The 20,276-nt window shown below is 41.9% G+C and overlaps 1 protein-coding gene across 8 annotated transcripts in view; it reads right to left on the bottom strand.

The window, feature by feature from the left end:
- The window catches only part of SUGCT (succinyl-CoA:glutarate-CoA transferase), a 1,185,368-nt gene that overhangs the window by 1,128,270 nt on the left and 36,822 nt on the right, over window positions 1-20,276 (bottom strand). For 7 of the 8 annotated variants that reach the window (XM_075828569.1, XM_075828573.1, XM_075828572.1 and 4 more), the window contains exons 2-5: window positions 18,676-18,733; window positions 18,483-18,556; window positions 14,203-14,288; window positions 7,124-7,174 (exon numbers count right to left, since the gene is read on the bottom strand). In XM_075828569.1, the coding sequence (XP_075684684.1) occupies window positions 7,124-7,174; window positions 14,203-14,288; window positions 18,483-18,556; window positions 18,676-18,733 (269 nt within the window). The remainder of the gene's footprint in view (window positions 1-7,123; window positions 7,175-14,202; window positions 14,289-18,482; window positions 18,557-18,675; window positions 18,734-20,276) is intronic. The other variant, XM_075828570.1, reaches the window with a different exon arrangement.

Here is a 20,276-nt window from a genome sequence, read left to right as displayed (position 1 = left end):
CTGGGGCCAGGGGCGTAACTAGGAAAGACTGGGCCCCATAGCAAACTTTTGACTGGGGCCCCCCCTCCCCCGGGTGTCACACAACCCCCCCCCCCTTGTAGATACTGCCTTTTTCACAAACCCCCCCTTTTGATAACGCCATACAGCCCCCTTTGTAGATATCTACAGAGGGGGCAGTATGGCGTTATCTACGGGGGGGCTGTATGGCGTTCCCTACAGGGGGGGGACTGTATGGCGTTCCCTACAGGGGGAGGACTGTATGGCGTTCCCTACAGGGGGGGGACTGTATGGTGTTCCCTACAGGGGGGGACTGTATGGCGTTCCCTACAGGGGGGGACTGTATGGCGTTCCCTACAGGGGGGGCTGTGTGGCACTATCTACAGGGGGGGCTGTATGGCGCTATCTACAGGGGGGCTGTATGGCGCTATCTACAGGGGGGCTGTATGGCGCTATCTAAAGGGGGCTGTATGGCGCTATCTACAGGGGGGCTGTATGGCGCTATCTAAAGGGGGCTGTATGGCGCTATCTACAGAGGGGGCTGTATGGCGTTATCTAGAGGGGGGACTGTATGGCGTTCCCTACAGAGGGGGCTGTCTGGCGTTATCTACAGGGGGGACTGTATGGCGTTCCCTACAGGGGGGGTCTGTAGGGAACGCCATACAGCGTCCCCCCCTGTAGGGAACGCCATACAGCGACCCCCCCTGTAGGGAACGCCATACAGCGTCCCCCCCTGTTGGGAACGTCATACAGCGTCGTCCCCCTGTAGGGAACGCCATACTGCGTCCCCCCCCTGTAGGGAACGCTATACAGCGTCCCCCCCCTGTAGGGAACGCCATACAGCGTCCCCCCCTGTAGGGAACGCCATACAGCGTCCCCCCCTGTCGGGAACGCCATACAGCGTCCCCCCTCCCAAAAAAATGCGACCTACAGTGTGTCCTAATAAAAGACATGTATCCCCTATCCACAGGACAGGGGATACATGTGTGATCGCTGGCACCGATAGTGAGAACGGTGGACTGAAAGTCCCCCTGAAGTTCTCCATGACTAACCTCTGACTTCCGGCATCTGCGCAGCTCACTAACAATGAAAGGAGCGCTGGTCACGCATGCGCACAAGCGGGACCGGCGCTCCATTAATTTCTCCGGAGCTGCCGACACAGACCCCGGAAGTCCGAGGTTTGTGATGGAGAACTTCAGGGGACATTCAGTCCCCCGTTCTCCCTATCACTGCCAGCGATCACACATGTCTCCCCTATCCTGTGGATAGGGGATACATGTCTTTTGTTTAATGGCAGAGCGGGGAGATACCTCCCTGCTCTGCCGTACTGTTCAGTGGCGTCCCTCTGTAGCAGCCATAGCGGCTGCTAGCGGAGCCTTCGGCCATGGTGGAGGCCCGTGCCGGCGGGCGACACGGGCCCCCTCATGCCGCGGGCCCCGTAGCAGCCGCTACTGCTGCTACGGCGGTAGCTACGCCACTGTCTGGGGCTCTGCAAATGCGAAATAGCACCCGAAAACTAATCCAGCAAAATCTGGACTCCAACAAACACATAGCGCTCCTTTCCTTCTGAGCCCTCCCATGGGCCCAAACGGCAGTTTATCACCACAAATGGGGTATTGCCGCACTAAGGACAAATTGGGCAACAAAATGGGGTATTTTGTTCCCTGTGAAAATAAGAAATTTTGATCACAAATTACATTTTATTGGAAAAAATGACTTTTTTAATTTCACAAAATTAAGGGCTGAGCATTTCATTGAATTCAGTCTTCTACTGCTTGTCTGTATGTTCATTACCCTGCACATAAACCAATCACGTTCTCCGTATATTATCAGCGCAACCAATCTGAAAGTTTACAGTGCTTGGGAATAAGTGACTGGGGCAGGATAGTGGATCGAGCGGGTTCCCCAGCAGCATTTAAAAAAAACAGGATCCTGACCTGTCCACAGAGTTTAAGGCAGCACAGAGTATTTCAGGAGCCGCGTTCTGCTCCCTAGGTAAACAGGGTAGCAGCACTGCGAAGACCGCACGGAGAATTCACCGGCGGTCAGGATAGAACGTAGCAGCTAGATGAGGGGAACACACCCAGCTGCTAAGTGAGACACAGCAGGGCGCGCTTCCAACACAACCGTGCTGTTAGCTATACAGCTGACGGCTGTCAGCCGTGCAGTAGGATCTTGTGCGGGGTGGTGACTTGCCAATCATGTGAAGGTGTTATTGAGGACAGGAGTGGAGGAGAGGTAACAGACTGAGAGCTACGTAATGGTAAGAGCAGAGTTCACAGCAGCACAGAATATTTCAGGAGAGGAGCGTGCAGATGTTGAGGAGTGTATGACGCTGACTAGTCGCGGATTGGTCAGTGTCATACACATAAACACGCCCAGTTAAAAACACAATACACGCCCAGTTGGACATAACGAAAAAAAAACGCCCAGTTGTCAATTTCAAAGCTCATTTGCATAAATATAAAATAGCTCATAACAAACGTTGCTGTTATCTACATTGCAGCGCCGATCACATGCAATAGGAGATAGGGGTTTGAGAATCTGGTGACAGAGCCTCTTTAAAACGGTGCCAGTAGAAACTACTACTCCTCTTGCAAAAAATAAGCCCAGAAGATAGACAGTAATTATATAAATGAATATTGCAAAGCGACACAGAGCTGGAATCAGGGTCTCTAACATTAAATAGTACAGCGTAATCCTGGTGATAGATTCCCTTTAAGGGGTTAATTGGATCCCTCAAAAAATGTGAATGTTTGAGAGCATATATTTGTAAACCTTGGGGCAGAATTATTATTGGTGTTGAGACAGAATTTTGGCACAAATAGTACCTTCTTTTTGGCACGAATCATTTTAGACAAATTTATCAATAAAATGTGCCAAAGGGAACAATCGACAAGTGGTATGGTGTAGCAAAAAAGGGACGTGGCTTATGATGAGCCAAATTGCGTAAAAAAAAAGTAGACCAAAATAAGTCAACCAAAAGGTGCTTTATAGTCACACAGAAGTGTCTAAGGACCAATGCATACGACCGTAGATTTCGTCCGTAATTACTGAGCGTAATTACAGACCCATTAATTTCTATGGCAGACAGACACCTTCCCGTATACTTATACTTATTTTACGGACCGTGCTCCCATACATTATAATGGGAGCATGACCCGCAAATGCGGACAGCTGTCCACGGCCAGCCGTGCCCGTAATCACGGGCTGTCAGATAAATTTGGCGCATCTAGTCCAGTTCTAAGCTGTCTGAAATTAAGACAGGATTAACCCCTTAGGGACACGGCCAATTTTAGCCTTGAGGACAGAGCAGTTTTTCTTACATTTCCCTCTTTGTATCCCGACGCTCATAACGCTTTTATTTTTTGTACGACGTAGTTGTATGAGACTTTGTTTTTTGCGGGACGAGTTGTACTTTATGTACGTACCATTTTTTGGTACAAATACATTATCGTTTAATTTCTATCAATTTTTAATTAGATTAAAATGCAGAAAAAAAGCAGTTGTGCAGCAGTTTTAATATTATTTTTTTTACACCATACACCGATCATCATAAATAATGTTATACATTTGTTGTACAGGTTGTTACGGTCGTGGCGATACCAAATATGTCTATATTATTTAATGTTTTGGGACTTATATTTTAAAAAGTTGATTTATTATAAAAAATGTGTATTTCTGTGTATTTTATTTACTTTTTATTTATTTATTTACCATTATTTTTTTTTTACATTCATTTAACTTTTTTTTTTAATCCCATAAAGAGATTTATCATTTTGATTTTTATTTTGTAACTGTAATGTACTGGCATAGATCTATATGCCAGTACATTAGCCTGTTACTGATCGTACACAGGCAGTTGTTAGGGCATACCTCAGTATCCCCTAACAACAGGAAATAAGTTCAGACAGCCCTGGGGTCCTTCACTGGACCCTGGGCTGTCTGGCCATATGAGTTATGGGCTTTGATCGCGTCACAGTTATTTTCTGTGACGCGACCAATGTGCAGTCCCCTCTCAAAGGGTTAACAGCGGAGAGAAAATGTTTCTCTTCTCTCCGCTGTCAGAGCGGGGCCGTGGCTGTGTATTACAGCCGTTGCCCCGCTCTCGATCGCGCGCACAGACGGCTGTCACACAGGACGAGTATGCTCGTCCTAATGCGTGAAGTGCTCGCCGCTCAGGACGAGCATACTCGTCCTGTGTCGGCAACTAGTTAATAAATCTACCCCTTTGTTTTCCATTTTATGCATTTGTTATTTTTTAACCAAACAGTTTATCCCAAACATGAAGTGAAAAGAGCCTAAGGGTATGTACACACGGCTTATTTTCAGCCGTTTTTCGGTCCGTAAACAGCGTTTCATTCCGACACTGCGTTTTTTTTACGCGGCCGGTTGAAAAAACTGTGCGTAAAAAAAACGGGCTGTAAAATGATGTGCATGTCACTTCTTGAGCCATTTTTGGAGCAGTTTTTCATTGTCTGAATAGAAAAACAGCTTCAAAAACATCTGTTTAAAACGCATCAAAAAAACGCTTGATGCTTTAAAAACGGCTGAAAATCAGAGGCTGTTTTTCCTTGAAAACAGCTCCGTATTTTACAGCCGTTTTTAGTTTAGCGTGTGAACATACCATAATACAAATTTTTAACCTATTAACGCAGGGTTAAGGGGAAGTATGGAGCGGGCTCACAGGCTGAGCACGCTCCATACACAGCGGGTGACGGCTGTGTAGTACAGCCAACACCTCACTGAAACGGGCGGAATTAAAGATCACTTTGATTCTGCCTGTTTAACAACTTAAATGCCGCACTCAATCGCGACAGCGGCATTTAAAGTGTTTGAATCAGGGGGGGCGCCCCCCCAAACAAGCCATCACACACCTCCCCTCGTGGCACGATCGGCCACGTACAACGGTTGTTATGGCAGTCTGGGGGCCTAATAAAGGCCCCCAAGTCTGCCATCTTTGTACTCCTTTGAAGTTCTGCCACCGGCAGGGCTTCAAGGGACACTGTCAGCAGGGCCGGCCTTAGTGGTGTGCGAGCTGTGCACAGGGCGCTGCACCCTCCCAGCATGTAGGGGCGCCACTGGGCTCTGCCTCTACTCTGTGCTCTGTTCTAAGTTAAACACACGGAGTAAATCAGAGCCGAAGAGCAAGAGAAGGAGGAAGCTCCGCCCACAGCCCCTCCTGCAAGAAAATAGTGATCCTGTCAGCAAGCAGAGATGGTGAGTATCTATGGGTGTGCATACAGTATGTCTCTCTGTGTGTATACAGTATGAGTCTGTGTTTGGATGTGTATATGTTACAGTGTGTGTGTGTGTGTGTGTGTGTGTCTCTGCATGTGTTTAGGTCTCTTTGTAAAAGTGCGTGTGTTCAATATTAAAGCGACGATATCTGTGCTGCCTCCTAAATACCCTGCTGCCCCCTATATACCCTGCTGCCTCCTATATACCCTGCTGCCTCCTATATATGCCTCTGTGTGTGTATATATATGCCCCTATATATGTGGCTGTGGATATAGTGATCATCTACGACATTATCTGTACTCAGTTATCACTGTGTGTTATCAGTGGTGTTACATAGAACTGCAGGTATCTATTACATTATATGTACCGGGTATATATGGTTCTGTTTGTGAATGTGTCTTTGTGCTTGTATATATGTGCCTTTTCTGTATTTGTATACGTTCCTGTCTGTATCTGCCGCTGTGTGTGTGTGTGTGTGTGTGTGTGTGTGTGTGTGTGTGTGTGTGTGTGTATGTGTATGTGTATGTGTGTGTGTGTGTGTGTGTGTGTACGTACGTCTATATATTTACCTGTATGTATATATTCCAGATGTGTGTATGTATATTTGCCTGTATGACTAAAAATCTGTCTTTATGTATGTACAGTATATATGTTCCAGTATGTGCGTGTCTATATATGTGGTTAATTTTTTGTTTGTGTAGGGGGTGGCAATAGCGAGTCCCGCACAGGGCGCCATCCAACCTAAGACCGGCCCTGACTGTCAGAATCACGATATACCATGTATATCATGCAAGCGATCCAACCATCGCTACTTCAAGTCCCCTAGGGGGACTAATAAAAATAAAAAAAAGTAAAAAAAATCTGCTTTTATGTTCCAAAAAATAAAAGTACTAATAAAAGTTACAAAAAAAAAACCCTTTTCACATTTTTTCCCTAAATAAATATTAAAAAAGTTAACATAACTGGTATCGCCGCGTCCGTAAAAAAAGTCTGAACTAACGCAATATATCGTTGTTTATTCTGCTCTGTGAATGCCGTAAAACAAAAAAATATATATATATATATATATATAAAAAACACGAAAATTGCTGGTTTTTGGTCACCTTAGCGCTCCAAAAAATGAAGCAAAAAGTGATCAAAAAGTCCAATATACCCCAAAATGGTATCGGTAAAAACTACAGCTCGCAAAATTTAAGCTCTCACATTGCTAAATTAATGGAAAAATGCAAAAGTTATGGCTCTCAGAATATGGCGAAACAAAAGCATTGTTTAATTTAGCAAAGTTTTATTTATTTATTTTTAAAAGCGGTAAAACATAAAACAAAACATATAAATTTGGTATCGCCGTAATCATATCAACCTGTAGAATAAGGTGAATATGTAGTTTTTACTACCTGATGGACACCGTAAAAACAAAACCCCCCCCAAAAATGGCGTAATCGCAGTTTTTTGCCCATTTCACCCCACAAATATATTTATTTTGCAGTTTCCCAGTACATTATGTAGTACAATATATGGTGCCGTGCCATGTAAAACGACAACTTGTTCCGCAAAAAATAAGCCCTCATATGGCTATATCGACGGAAAAATAAAAATAAAATTGCTTTTGGAAGCTGGGGAGGAAAAAACAAAAGTGAAAATCCGAAAGGAGTGAAGGGGTTAAAAACTCAAGCAAAAAAAATAGGTAAGGACTTAGTTAAACCAGTCCAGGATGAAGGTAGTCCTTCTATTTTGACAAAAAAAATAAGTGCAAACTGCTGACCTGTAATATGAAACTGCAATGTCACTCAATTTTAAACTAAAATTATAAACCATGTATTATTTCAGTCAAACGTACATTAACAAAAGTAAGTAATGTAATTCTTAAAATAATTTCTTTCTATACCTGTTTAATAATTTTGGTTCCTTTGGGATCCTTCAAGTTGACAGCTATACTCTGATTAAAAAACAACAACATAGTATTATATATAAATAATAATGAAAAGAAAAGTTAAAAGAACAATGAAACATTCAAAATTCTGTGTTCACTGAACAAATTTTGTATTATGTATTAAAAAAATAAAGTTTCCTCCTCTAAGGATACATTTACAGAGGGCGATAAGGGTACGGCCACACGGAGGAGCCCTGACACGGTCGGAACGTGGCGAACAACCGCGCCGACACGATGTAGGTGCGGCTGACAAATACCTCGTTAAGAGGTATTACGGTTACATGCACATGCGCACTGCCGCTACATTCATTCTCTATGGGAGCGCCGGAGATAGCCGAGTGCAGTGTTCTCTATGGCAGCGCCGGAAAAAGCCGAATGAATAGGAGGTAAGTTGTTGTAATTTGCAAATTCGTGCAGCCATAAAGGGTGTATTAATTCATGGCCACTCGATTTTGCAGATAAAGGGACGGTTTACCCGCGTTAACATGTGGCCACTAACAGGCTGTTTGACAGCTGCACCGAACATGGTGCCGGCGTGGTTGTTAGCCGTGTTGCGACCGTGTCAGGGCCGCTCCGTGTGGCCGTATCCTGATGGTGCAGCAAAAAGCGGCTTCAAATTCTGCCTCCTCAATCATAATGTCAGCCTTTAACCCCTTCCCACAAATGGACGCAACTATACATCCATTTTAGTGATACATTCCCGAAATTGGTGTACAGTTATCTCCATGGTAATGTACAGTTATCCTCACGCTGCAAAGGTCGAGATTGGAGTTACCTGCAATCCCTGCCGCTTAACCTCGAAAACATCACGTCCAATATCGACTGCACCATCTAGGGGATAAGACAGAGGCAGGGGACTCCCTCTGTCACCCAATCCGCCACCCCGTGACACGATCATAGGGCGCAAATGGCATGGCATTGCAACCAGAGGCCCAACACAGGTCCCCAGGCCTGTATGCCCAATAGATTGCCTATCAATTTTACATAGACATGCAATAATACTTTGGTACACTAAGCGATATATATCAGCGATCGCTTTATGAAGTTCCCTAGTGTGACGAAAAAAAACGGTGGTATTGGGTTTTTTTTCCCACTTTCTACCCAAAAAAATAATACCAAAAGTTAATCAATAATTTATATATACCCCAAAATGGTTTTATTGAAAATCTGACTCGTTTCGCAAAAAACATTATGCTACATCGACAGAAAAATAAAAAAGTTATATCTCATGGAATCCACCGACAAAAAAAAATAAATTCCCATGAAATCAGCTTTTATTGTGAAAGACTATTAGAACATAAAAAAATAAAAAATAAAATATATTATAATATATATATATATATATATAATTTGGTATCGCCCTAATCGTCCATAGAATATAGGTAACACGTTATTTATGCCGCATGTTGGACGCGTAAATTCTAATTAAAAAAAAATAAAAATATCGGTGGAATTGCTGTTTTTTTTCCTTTATCCCCCCAGAAAGAGAGAATTAAAGTTAAGCATTAAAGGGGTTGTCCCAAGTTGACTCAAATTTTTTTTTTTATACATTCTAAGCAGGAAATGAATTTTAAAACATTTGGTGTTAAAAAAAATTTAAAATTCATTTCCTAAGTGCCTTTTTTTTACACTTGATAACTCAGCAAGTGCTGGTTATCTTTTCTAAAAAGGGGCGTGAGCGGCTCGATGTCAATCAAGCCGCTCCGCTCTGCAGTGTGCGCGCTCCCGATGTTGCTAGATACTGTAGTTCTAGCAACATCGGGAGAATGTTCGTCTCAAGCGGGCATGGTAAGCCCGATTGAGACGAACTTACCGTGAATGTACTGTACACTACACTACACTACATTCACCCCGTTTCGGCAAGCCACTTTTCCCTCCCCCACCCTGTCACTACATTTTTGTACCCGCTGCATCGGTGCTGCATCAGCACCCGGCGAACAACTAAAAATATATAAAATAAAATAATAATCACCTAAGACGTTCTAACGGCGCTCTGAACGGTCCCGTCACTTGCCATCTTCCTTCTTCTTGGCGCCGCTCGCATTCATAGTAACAATGCGTTGTGGCGCAGATGACGTAATCATATCAGGCCCACGTGATTACTTCATCTGCGCCCACCGCTCTGTTATTGTGAATGGGAGAAGAAAAGTGACGGGACCGTTCAGCTCTTCGTGGGAACGTCTTAGGTGAGTTTATTTTTGTATGTATGTTGTTATGTATGTTGGTATGTATGTATGTATGTATGTATGTATGTGTGTATGTATGTATATGTTTTCTTGTATGTATGTTGTCATGTTTGTATGTGTATATGTGCATGTATGTGTATATGTGCATGTATGTTTGCATGTATGTATGTTTTCATGTATGTATGTTTGCATGTATGTATGTTTGCTTGTATGTATGTTTGCTTGTATGTATGTTTGCTTGTATGTATGTTTGCATATTTGTATGTGTATATGTGCATGTATGTGTATATGTGCATGTATTTTTGCTTGTATGTATGTTTGCTTGTATGTATGTATGTATGCTTGCTTGTATGTATGTATGTATGTATGTTTGCATGTATGTATGTTTGCTTGTATGTTTGCTTGTATGTATGTTTGCTTGTATGTATGTTTGCTTGTATGTATGTTTGCTTGTATGTATGTTTGCTTGTAGGTATGTTTGCTTGTAGGTATGTATGTTTGCTTGTATGTATGTATGTATGTATGTTTGCATGTATGTATGTTTGCATATATGTATGTTTGCTTGTATGTATGTTTGCTTGTATGTATGTTTGCTTGTATGTATGTTTGCATGTATGTATGTTTGCATATACGTATGTTTGCTTGTATGTTTGCTTGTATGTATGTTTGCTTGTATGTATGTATGTATGTTTGCATGTTTGTATGTGTATATGTGCATGTATGTGTATATGTGCATGTATGTTTGCTTGTATGTATGTTTGCTTGTATGTATGTATGTATGTATGTATGTATGCTTGCTTGCTTGTATGTATGTATGTTTGCATGTATGTATGTTTGCTTGTATGTTTGCTTGTATGTATGTTTGCTTGTATGTATGTTTGCTTGTATGTATGTTTGTATGTGCATGTATGTGTATATGTGCATGTATGTTTGCATGTATGTATGTTTTCATGTATGTATGTTTTCATGTATGTATGTTTTCATGTATGTATGTTTGCATGTATGTATGTTTTCTTGTATGTATGTTTTCTTGTATGTATGTTGTCATGTTTGTGTTTTCATGTATGTATGTTGTCATGTTTGTATGTGTATATGTGCATGTATGTTTGCATGTATGTATGTTTTCATGTATGTATGTATGTTGTCATGTTTGTATGTGTGTATGTTTTCATGTATGTGTTTTCATGTAGGTATGTTTGCATGTATGTATGTTTGTATGTATGTTTTCATGTATGTATGTTGTCATGTTTGTATGTGTATACGTGCATGTATGTTTGCATGTATGTATGTATGTTTGTTTGTATATATGTCTGTATGGCCATGTATGATACTGTCTGCTGGCACCCTGTATCTAAGCCAACTTTGCCGCAGGCTTCTATACATGGTATAACAGTCAGTATCACACATGAAAGTGAAAGTAAGCCTACGACATGTTTTATTTCATTTTTTTTTTTATATTTTTGATTTTTTACAGGTTTGGTGTTTGGACTACGTCGGTTTCGAGGACTACTTAGATGACGCTTTTTTTTTCATCAATAAAATGGTTAATGAGGGTTGTGTTGGGGGTGCTTTATTTCAATAAAATATTTTATCTATATCTTTGTCTTTTCTTTTCAAGTTTTATTACTATCACTTTAGTAATGGCCGCTGTCTGAGTGACAAGGTCCATTACTAAGGGGAGGCTTAGTGTTAGCCGGTACAGAGGCTAACACTAAACACCATTATTACCCCGGTACCCACCACCACCAGGGGTGCCGGGAAGAGCTGGGTACGATCCAGTACCCGACCATCTGTTGTGATGGTCGGGTACTGGGGCGGCCGCAGGCTGGTATTATGAGGCTGGGAAGGGCCAAAAACAGTGGACCTTCCCACCCTTGTAATGCTAGGCTGCTGCTGCTGTGTTGTATCTGGCTGGTTATAAAAATGGGGGGGACCCCACGTCATTTTTTTTTATTATTTATTTATTATTTTTATTAAAAAGACATGGGGTTCCACCCAATTTATCATAACCAGCCACATACAACACAGTGTTATTAGCCTGGGAATGTACTAAACCAGTGGCCCCTCCCACCCGTGTAATGCCAGGCTGCTGCGGCCTTGTATATGGCTGGTTATTAAAAATGTGGGGGACCCAACGTCTATTGTTAAATTTTACAAAAAAACGACGTGGGGGTCCCCCCCATTTTTATAACCAGCCCGATACAACACAGCAGCAGCAGCCTAGCATTACAAGGGTGGGAAGGTCCACTGTTTTTGGCCCTTCCCAGCCTCATAATACCAGCCTACGGCCGCCCCAGTACCCAACCATCACAACAGATGGTCGGGTACTGGATCGTACCAAGCTCTTCCCGGCACCCCTGGTGGTGGTGGGTACCGGGGTAATAATGGGTGGTTAGTGCTAGCCTCTGCACCGGCTAACACTAAGTACCGCCTTAATAATGGACGCTGTCAATCAGCCAACTGCCATTATCTAGGCACTAATAAAGTTTGAAAAAAAAACACAAAGACAATTTTTTTTTATTGAAATAAGAAATCCCCAACAAAACCCTCGTTAACCATTTTATTAAAATGTGAAAAAACGTAGATCTACGCAGTAGTCCAACGAATCGAAAGACGTAGTCCAATCGGTACATCAAAATCTGCAACAACATTAAAAAAAAGTTAGCAATGTGAACAATACCGATACTTATACTCACCTACACACACACAAACAACCACACACAAACATATACACAAACACATATAAACACACACCCATATATTACACAAACACACACATAAACACATATACACACACACATATACACACACACATATACACACACACATATACACACACACATGTACACAAACACACCCATATATACACAAACATATATACACACACACACATATATACACAAACACACACACATATACACAAACACACACGTATACAAAAACACACACAAACATATACACACAAACCTATACACATATGCACAAACACACCCATATATACACAAACACACACACACATATACACACACACATATGCATACATATACACATATGCACAAACACACCCATATATACACAAACACACACATATACACACACATATACATATACAAAAACACACAAACATATACACACAAACATATGCACAAACACACCCACATACACAAACACACACACACATAAACACACACACACAAACATATACACAAACACACATATACACACAAACATATACACAAACACATGTACACAAACAAACCCACATATACACAAACATATACATATATACACAAACACACCCATATATACACACACACACATATACACAAACACACCCATATATACACAAACACACACACATAAACACACCAAAAAAGCACACACACATATACACACAAACATATACACACAAACATATGTACACAAACACACCCATATATACACAAACACATACACAAACCCACACATATACAAAAACACACACACACACAAACATATACACAAACACACCCATATATACACACACACAAATATACACAAACACAAAAATATACACAAACATATACACACAAATACACCCATATATACACTCACACATAAACACACACACATATACACAAACACACCCATATATACACAAACACAGACACACACACACACACACACTTACCTTTAGCGGAGCGCAGACTTCTCGCGACGGGTGCCTTCCACTTCATCTCCTTGCATCTCCTGCGCATGCGCCGAGATGCGCCGAGATGCGCGTTCATGAGTAAATGACATCCTCTGCTCCGGACGCAGAGGATGTCATTACGCATGCGCGGCCACCGCTAAAGGTAAATAGCGGTGGCCGGGAACCTAGGCAACGAGCAGGATACAAAGAGGGACCGACCGCAACTTCAATCAACGATATCAAGAAAACGACATCGCTGGACGACGGACAGGTAATTAGAATTCTTCTTATTTTTACATGGGGGAGCTAACTAGCACCATTTATCAACTTGGGACAACCCCTTTAAGTTATATGTACCCAAAAATGGTGCCGTTACAAAATACAATTCGCCCCGCAAAAAATAAGCCCTCGTGTGGCTACATTGATAGGAAAATAAAAAAAAGTTATGTCTCTCGGAAGGCGGGCATAAAAAAAATTAAAAAAAATAGTCACAAAGGACAAAATTAACTGTGGTGGGAAGGTTCCCATGAAAATAAGCTCCTCACATTGTGTTTTACTGCTGGGATTCCCAGTAATTAGCTATAATCTCTGTGGGAATCTGGCATTAAGTGCTAAATTACCCTGGAGTCCCACCACAGGAGTAATTAAAGGGGTAGCCGCATTAGACATCTTTTAAATTGGAGCCAATGCAGCGATCAGTTGATCACCATGGGTTCAGCTCCTGGAAAAAAGCTAAATTTGCCGGGGGAAAGCCGCAGCCAGACATTTCCACGGCTCTCCGTTCTAGCTCACAGAGAAGGTTCCCAAGCAGAGGACCCGCCTCTATGATGTTCATATGCCCTGTGACTGCCGGTCTGGTCTATAATACAGGCTGTAACATAGGATCAGTACAATATAAGTAATGTAATGTACAAAGTTTCTCAACTTTTATATGGATTATATCTACATACAAACATTGAAAGTGTATTCAAAGATGGACCTCATTGAAATATACCTGATATGTCATAGAAACATATTAGTCGTTTCATCAGTGGGGGCCAATCACTAATATGAACTAGGACTTTTCCTCTTCAGAATTTTTTTTAGACATCTCTAAAGATCATCGAGCTAATGTTGATAGGGCACCAACAGAATGTTTGAAATGGTTGTTTCAAAACAGTACATGGCTCTATAAATACCTTCTTATTTCTGTTCACGCTAAGAAAGTAAGCACTTTCACTTCCCACAAAGGGAGGCCCCCAGAACCTTGTGTCATCTCCAGACCCTACAAAAACAGATCATAATTCAAATTTATTGACATACTCCAAACACGGTGCAAAACAGCGGCATAAGTACAAAAACAAAAACAATGACTCTTGCTTTGCTTTACGTAAACAGATTGGTCAAAAACATCCTGAGTACATAGATATTGCTTTTTTCAATTTACTATAAAAAAAAAAAAATGTGTAGCAAACTTAAGTATTTAATAGCACTTAAATCCCCTTCATTGTAAAAGTAAAGCTAGAATCTCCAGCACGGAGATGGGCGTCATCGAAATTCTATATCCTAAACATTTATACGTAAATACAATTATGCTTATTTCACAGTGTCAAAACACTACTATATCTGCATAGAGCACTGTCATGTGTACATAAACAGACATCACAATCTGATGCCACACGGAACAGCAAAGCATGAGAAACGTGTCCGTTTTGCAGACTATGCCCCTTTTAGCTAAGCCACACCCATTTTCAAAAAAGTTACATAAACACCATAAATGCAGACTATGCCCCTTTTAGCTAAGCCACACCCATTTTCAAAAAAGTTACATAAACAGCATAAATGCATTAAAAGTTGCAATTTTCTGCACAAGTTGCGACTTTTCTACGTCAGAAAACTGGTGCAGAAAAGTTGATAAATTCGTACCTAGATTTCATTGAATGTTTCCAGTGTGAAATTAATTTTGCCTGCAAAGCAAAATAAATAATATCATACTAACAAGCACCTAATTGTCGCTTATATTGAAAGGCTAGAAATATTGGGCTTGTTCAGCTTGGAAAAAAAGACGTCTTAGAAGTGATCTTATTAATATGTATAAGTATATGTGTGGTCAATACAGAGAACTAGCACATGATCTGTTCCTTAGAAGGACTCCAGAAAGGACAAGGGGACACCCATTGCGTGTGTAAGAAAGACGTTTCAGACATAAATATAGAAGAGTGTTCTTTACAGTTAGGGCTGATTCAGACGAACGTTGCGTTTTTGCGCGCGCAAAAAACGCTGCGTTTTGCGCGCGCAAAAACCACTTGACAGCTGCGTGTGTCATCCGTGTATGATGCGCGGCTGCGTGATTTTCGCGCAGCCGCCATCATAGAGATGAGTCTAGTCGACGTCAGTCACTGTCCAGGGTGCTGAAAGAGTTAACTGATCGGCAGGAACTCTTTCAGCACCCTCGACAGTGAATGCCGATCACAATATCGAGAAACCTGTTAAAAAAAAATAAAAAGTTCGTACTTACCGAGAACTTCCCTCCCGGCCATTGCCTTGGTGACCCGTCCTTGGTGACTCGCCTCTCTTGACATCGGGCCCCACCTCCCTGGATGACGCGGCAGTCCATGTGACCGCTGCAGCCTGTGCTTGGCCTGTGATTGGCTGGAGCTGTCACTTGGACTGAATTGTCATCCCGGGAGGTCAGACTGGAGGAAGAAGCCAGGAGTTATCGGTAAGTCAGAACGTCTTTTTTTTTTTACACGTTCATGTATATTGGGATCGGAAGTCACTGTCCAGGGTGCTGAAACAGTTTAACTCTTTCAGCACCCTGGACAGTGACTATCTCCTGACGTCGCGTACCGGAAATTTTTTTGCCGAGTTCGGCCGAACCCGGTGAAGTTCGGTTCGGTTGTCCGGGTTCGCTCATCTCAAAGACACTCCGTTTGGATGTTTGGAAACAGAAAAGCACGTGGTGCTTTTCTGTTTACATTAATCCTTTTGACAGCTGGTGCGCGAAACAGTCGGTTCGCACGGAAGTGCTTCCGTGCGACCTGCGTGGTTTTCACGCACCCATTGACTTCAATGGGTGCGTGATGCGCGAAATACTCGGAGATATTGAGCATGTCGCGCTTTTTGCGCAGCGGACAAACGCTGCGCAAAAAGCACGGACTGTCTGTACTGCCCCATAGACTTGTATTGGTCTGTGCGTGGCGCGTGAAAACCACGCGGTCCGCACGGACCCAATACACGTTCGTGTGAATCCCTCCTTAGAGTGGTCAAGCTATGGAATGCCCTTCCCCAAGAGGTATTGATGACAGATACTATGACAGCATTTAAAAAAAAAAAAAAGGCTAGATGCTTATTTATTTACGAATGGCACTGAGGGTTATAGATAATCGAGCAATGAATGACGGGTAATTTATTGATAAAGGTTGAACCTGATGGACCTGTGTCTTTTTTGTAACTATGTAACTATAATGATGCAACAACCCATTCACCTTTGTCAACAGTAAAACAATCTTTAAACAAATATTAACTGGTTAAGCTTTGTTTCTGTTATTCATTATGGACCTTTTAAACTAAAATTGTGGCTATACAGTGTACAATCTTGTGATTCACATGCCAAAATAGCAGATTGCGACATTCGCTATCAGCCATGTTAGTATGTAATTAGTACAAACGACTTTATCTGAAGTCTCTCTACCTTTTATCTGTGGAAGAAAATGGTTTAAGGCTGGGTTCACATCACCGTCTGTTTAGTTGAGGGGTTCCGTCAGAGGTTTCCGTCGGGTTAACCCTTCAGCAGAAAGGCAAATGGAAACCTCAGCTTCCATTTTCCTCACCATTGAACTCAATGGTGACGGAAACTAACTAATGGTTTCCGTCTGTCACCGTTCTGACAGGGTTCCGTCGTTTTGACAGAATCAGTCAAATGGTGCAGTCGACTGCGCTATTGGTTCCGTCAAGAACAACGGAACCGTGTCACAACGGTGACAGATGGAAACCATTAGCTAGGTTTTCATCACCATTGAGATCACAGATGGTGATGTGAACAGGCCCTAAATCGGCCTTTTCGGCCATCCAAGTCCTCTAGTGTTTGTTAGTGTTAGTAAACCTGGCAGAGTACTATGTGGTTCTCAATTAAACCAAATTGTTTATCTGACAAGTGTCTCATAAAATCCTACATGGGATCATGACCAAAAGTTTGTTTACTTTTCCCCTCAGACATACAGTTTTCACTACACTATCAAGCAGATACAACTAGATAAGAGTTCTACTCTTCACTCAGACATAGCCATCTAAAATATGCACCGCAGGTCAATTTACATGCGGAAAATTCTGCAACGTGTAGATGAGATTACTTGTGATCTTATTGACTTTGCTGGTTCTGTATTACGCTGCTTATTTGCTGCAGGAAAAATCAGTGCGGCACATGCAACGCGTGCATGTAACCTTAATATTCAATAGTATCACAAAAGTACTGATATGCAACATACATTCTCTGGTATCCCTTTTCGTAGGCTGAGTTCAACAGGGTTCTGCACCGAAAATCCGCAATAAAAGTTGTGCAATGCCAGTGAATAAGGTCTCAAATGCAACAGAAAAAAATCTGCGTGGATTTCATGGCATGCTGCGGATTTGAAAATCTGGCTTCAATTTCATCCATATTTTGCAATGGATTTTACCGGCTATATTGTGAAGGGTGAAATCTGTAGTAAAATCTGCATGTCAGTACAGGCAGAAAAACTCTAAAACATATGAGCCCAGTTTTATTAGTGTCGTGTTGATGATCTTGCCAGCCATTGAAATATAATAACAAGATGATCCAGGTGACGCAGTATAACCTTGTTTCAGAAATAGTCTGCTACATCTATAGTTGACAGTTGATCACTGGCTGTGGTTTGTAAGTATATATTGAAACTATCAGGGTAGACCCACACAAAACTGCAATTTTGGCAAGTTGATCTAAGGCTACATTCACACGAGCGTGACAGACTTACGTGCGTAAAAACCGTGCGTAAATGTGGTCCGCATGCGCTGAATTATTGTGTCTGTGCTTTGCGATTGGCATGTGTTTTTCACGCACTCGCAAAGCACTTTTTTTTTTATAGATTTGATGCACAAAACACGCACAGTACACAGATGTGTAGCCGTGTGGCGTAAGTGTTTTTCACGCACTCATTCATTTCAGTGGGCACGTAGGTGCGTTAAAACAGACCAATATAGGACATGCAGCGAGTTTCACGCAGCGGACTCTCGCTACGTGAAAACTCCTGCATGTGTGAATGGCCCCATTGAAATCAACGGGTCCGAGTGCTGTGTGTGATTTCCTTGCACAGCAGACGTACGAGTTTTACGCTCACCTGAATGAGCTCTAAGAGGTCAATTGTGAGGGTGGCAATTTCTTTTGTTCTTTCTTTTATGCATGATAAGGACAACATGAAGAGATTGTGAACAATATTCGATAGTAAACGTTCCAAATAATTACCAGGTTTTTCTACTTTTATGACTTCAGCTCCAAGATCCCCAAGAATCATTGTAGCGAAAGGTCCAGCCAATACTCTACAAAATATAATATACATACATAATAAACAGTTAAACGTGCCCTTGTAAGGAATATGAGAAGGTGTCTAAAGAGATATCACTTTAGATTATTTTCAATTAAATTTGTTCCCACACACCTTGTCAAGTCCAGAACTTTCACTCCTTCCAACGGTTTTATATTGCCCGAATCTGTTGCTTTAAGAAGAAAAAAAAAAAAACTGGTCAGATATGACACATATGCACATTATATAAAGACTTTGCTTCTCTGGTTTAAGTTCAGGTCCTATATATAACTTTGGTTTATTATACATTTCTTAGGCCTCATGCAAGTTCTGTGTTATATGGAACCATAATATTGCTCCCCTTTCTCTCAGATTGAAATTAATTGCTTCTAGGGAAAAAAGCTTCTGTAATACAGTGCCACATGTAAGCATCTTATGGCGGCATGCAAGGTAAATATACTGGTATTCTTTCTTGTTCCACTCAAATTTTTTAGCCTAAGGATGAGCCTCACTGGCCTTTTTCCTATTTTTTTAATGTTATCTTCTGCTCCAGGAACATGTCCAGTTTTGCTCACTATTGTGCATTGAAGTTATTTTCATAGTCTTTTCATGGTCAAGGATAAATAGTTATATCTAAGTGAAATATAAATGAAGAAAAAGTAAACAGATGACCACCATTACAGGGACACCTCCGCCAAATTATTGAGTTCATATGTTTCGGCCGCACCCATTTCAAACAAGTGCAGAAAATCAAGCACACAGCCATGCAATCTACATAGACAAACATTGATAGTAGTATGGGTCGTACTGAAGAGCTCAGTGACTCTAAAGGGGTTTTCCCATCAGGGACATTTATGGTATAGCCACAGGATATGCCATAAATGTCAGATGGATGCGGGTCCTACCTCTGAGACCCTCACTGATCTCCAGAACGGAGCCCCCTAAACCTCATTCTACCTCTCTGTGCTCCGGCTGACTCGATTCCCGAACATGAAGTAGAAAGCAGCGTGTTTCCGCAAGTCCCATAGAACTGAATGGTAGTTATGGAAACCGCTTAGATCACATGCTACGCTGTTTCTGTAACTGCCATTCACAAATGTGAGAGCTACGGAAACTGCGTAACTCAGCGAGTTACGTTGTTTTTTTATTCATGGCCAGGAATCACACACACGTCAGCCAGAACATGAATATGCCATAAATGTCCCTGATGGGAAAACCCCTTCAACCCCTTGAGAACCAAGCTCATTTTGGCCTTAAAGAGGCTCTGTCACCAGATTTTGCAACCCCTATCTGCTATTGCAGCAGATCGGCACTGCAATGTAGATTACAGTAACGTTTTTATTTTTAAAAAACGAGCATTTTTGGCCAAGTTATGACCATTTTCGTATTTATGCAAATGAGGCTTGCAAAACTACAACTGGGCGTGTATTATGTGCGTACATCGGGGCGTGTTTACTACTTTTACTAGCTGGGCGTTGTGTATAGAAGTATCATCCACTTCTCTTCACAACGTCCAGCTTCTGGCAGTGCAGATCTGTGACGTCACTCACAGGTCCTGCATCGTGTCGGCACCAGAGGCTACAGATGATTCTGCAGCAGCATCGGCTTTTGCAGGTAAGTCGATGTAGCTACTTACCTGCAAATGCTGATGCAGAATCAACTGTAGCCTCTGGTGCCGACACGATGCAGGACCTGTGAGTGACGTCACAGATCTGCACTGCCAGAAGCTGGGCGTT

Source organism: Rhinoderma darwinii, chromosome 5 (genome assembly GCF_050947455.1).
Source record: "Rhinoderma darwinii isolate aRhiDar2 chromosome 5, aRhiDar2.hap1, whole genome shotgun sequence".
Taxonomy (NCBI): Eukaryota; Metazoa; Chordata; class Amphibia; order Anura; family Rhinodermatidae; genus Rhinoderma; species Rhinoderma darwinii.
The sequence above is the reverse complement of the archived record's forward strand: the minus strand, read 5'-3'. Positions and strand labels throughout refer to the sequence as shown.